Source organism: Sinocyclocheilus rhinocerous, unplaced genomic scaffold (genome assembly GCF_001515625.1).
Source record: "Sinocyclocheilus rhinocerous isolate Xijiao unplaced genomic scaffold, SAMN03320098_v1.1 scaffold942, whole genome shotgun sequence".
NCBI classification, from domain to species: domain Eukaryota; kingdom Metazoa; phylum Chordata; class Actinopteri; order Cypriniformes; family Cyprinidae; genus Sinocyclocheilus; species Sinocyclocheilus rhinocerous.
Genome location: NW_015627890.1, coordinates 168,488 through 171,351, shown reverse-complemented (window position 1 = coordinate 171,351; position 2,864 = coordinate 168,488). Strand labels below are relative to the sequence as shown.

The window sequence follows — 2,864 nt, the reverse complement described above, 5'->3', positions numbered from 1 at the left end:
TATATATATATACATAATTTTATATTTCATATTTTTAGAATTATTGTACATATACTGTACAATCTTTGAATATATATTAATTGTATGTATTAATTGTAAAATTAGTTTACAACAACAAAGGAAACAGAATTCAAATGAACTGAAATTCAAAGAAAACCATGCAACCCTAATAAGTGCAGTTTTTAACAAGAAAAGGAAAGTTTGTCAAGGAAGTTTAATAATGTTTAGTCTTGAAGTTTGAAGGTTTTGTAGGCCTTAACAGGCAGATCGATAGATTTTGGACCAGGGTGGGAGAACACTTTATTTCCCAGAATGCTGTGCATTACTTGTTTGCTTTTGTAAATTACATTTCCAGTTCAGCTTCCTGTGTGTTGTGGCCAGTTGAATATGAATTCCCATAAAATGAAAGGGATTCGTTTTTTCTTTTTTTTTGGCTTTTTTTTCTGTGATAATCAACATTATGGTATAAATGCACTTGATTAATCCTAACATAGAGTATTGAACTCATAACGCTCCTTTAATTACACAGCAGCTTTAGTGAACACACACAACACTGAAGAAATGAGCGTGTGTGTCACTGACAAAACTCTTTCAAAGCAGTTACTCATCCAGAGTTTCGGACTGGCATCTTATAAACCCCGTGCTGAAAGTCTGGTTTTCAGATCCTGTGACTCGTCCTTTCCTCTGTGATGCTGCTCTCAATCGTTCTTTCCTCCCTCCTTTCTGTCTGTTCTCTTTCTCTGGCTCCTCTCCTCCCTGCAGTCTCCTGTTAGCACTCAGGCGATTCGTCCCGCTCCTGCGGCTCTAACTAAACCGGTCCAGTCGAGTTCACCGAGCGCCGCGGCCCAGACCAGCACTGCAGCCGGCCCCGCTGTGAGCATCTGCCCTGCCCCGTCTCTGTCTCTCCTTCTCTCTGTTTCCCACTCATCAGCATCAGTTGTTTTTATGTTCATGTAAGCATTAAGATACCAGCTGTATCTGACCATAGAGTTTCAGAGGAGAAAAACTGAGTGAATTTAATATTCAGCTGCACAAGGCTGTGCATTACAGCAATTTTAAAAATCAGATTTAATTTAAAAATTCAAACAATAAGATACAAGAGGCCATACTTTCAATTAAAAATATTGTCACAATTTTAGAAGATACACATTTTCGGCTAAAACTTTATTTTATTAATAAAATTGTCATTTTTTTGTTAATACAGTGGTCCTCAACTAGGGGAGCAATTATCCTCCGCAAACTTCCAAGATGACTAAAATGATTTAAAATATGACAAAACAAGCTTTAAAATAAGCTAAAACAACTGAAAATCAAGATGTTTTTTTTGGTTCCCTCAACAATCATCATTTTATTTAAGAGCCAGGATTCACACAGTTTTGGAAAATATGAAAATATGAGGTAATTTCTAAAGTGTGATTCAGGGTTATTATCATTAACTAAAACTAAACCGTAGAAAACATTTTCATTACTTGAAATAAAAAAACGTTAACTGAAATAAAATATAAAAAATAAACATTTGAAGCACTAAAATTACTGAAACTAAATAAACTAAAACTCATAAATAAAAATGAATAAATACTATACAGACATATTTAAAAAAAAACAAAAAATAACAATAAAAATGACAAAAACAACAAAATTACTAAAACTTTAACTAAAACTGAAATTAAAACAGAAAATATAAAAATAAAATCAAAAATCAAAAAATAAAATACTAACAAAAATTATAATAGTATATCAATGATAATAAAATTACATTGGTGCGATTTCTAGACCTAAAAAAAAAAAGTCCAAGAAATTAATAAAAGGGTAAGAAGTCGTGTAAATGTTTAGAATTAATATAAATGTTTCTAGTTATGTCAGGCTTTACAATATTTTATCAGGTAGAAATTGCAATTTTAGTTTAAAAAAAAAAAACATGATAAAACAAACAATTACAAACAAAATTAATCACAAAGCAAATTAATTGGTAATAAAAAGAGCAAACTCTGTTTGTATATTTGCAATATATTTAAAAAAAAATTTTTTTATTTAAATATATTGCCACTGCTACTTTCTGTAAATGAAAAAGTTTGAAAATGAGCAGCGCTGTCATTACAGCATGAACTGAATGAACTGATCAACATCCAAAACCAGAACTATCTGCTTTTAATATGACTGAAATCAATCTTATGTGCTTTTTAATCTACTCCTGCGCTTATCTATAAAGTTGTGTTTTATTAGATTTCTTACATAAAGACAAAGAACAGACAGGAAAAACTCAACATGGCTGTAAGAGATGGAGCGCGAGCGCCTCAGGAGCAAACCAAGCGAACTGTGAGTCGTCAGGTGCAGCGATCACGTGCTCTGAGTTCTTCTGCTCCATCTCTCTCTCTCTCTCTCTCTTGGCTCCTGTCGTCCCCCGCTCTCTCAGGACACGTGATGTGACGGGGCGTGCTGTGGCCGTCTCTCCTGTTCTCTGTGGCCTTGCTGGCAGGCAGACGTCAGCTTGTGTTTATCTCCGTGTCTCTGCTCCTTCCTCCTCTAGAAGGCCCCCGTGGCAGCCGCCGTGGCAGTGACAGCTCCCCAGCAGGTCCAGCCGGCCTTGGGCCCCCAGGGGCCCCTCACTCAGATGCCACTAGCCCTGCAGAGCGCAGCCGCCCCGGCCCCCGGATCTCCGCTTGTCTCCCAGGTCTGTGTGCCCTCCTGTATCGAAGCCCGCAGTTTCTCTCTCTCTTTATCTATTCTTTTTCTCAGCTCAAGTGAGTGACTGTTGGACCCCTCAAGCTTCCCTGGTTAACTGTCAGGACTTGGTTAGACTCCATCCAAACCACACACACACACACACACACACACACACAAAAAATCACCACCAGCAACAAGGG

At 36.9% G+C, this 2,864-nt stretch overlaps 1 protein-coding gene across 1 annotated transcript in view; it reads left to right on the top strand.

Moving 5' to 3' along the window:
• LOC107734866 (transcription initiation factor TFIID subunit 4-like) overlaps positions 1-2,864 on the top strand; it is a 97,772-nt gene that overhangs the window by 9,151 nt on the left and 85,757 nt on the right. Inside the window, exons 3-4 of the mRNA XM_016546757.1 lie at positions 763-873; positions 2,528-2,671. Of these exons, the coding sequence (XP_016402243.1) occupies positions 763-873; positions 2,528-2,671 (255 nt within the window). The remainder of the gene's footprint in view (positions 1-762; positions 874-2,527; positions 2,672-2,864) is intronic.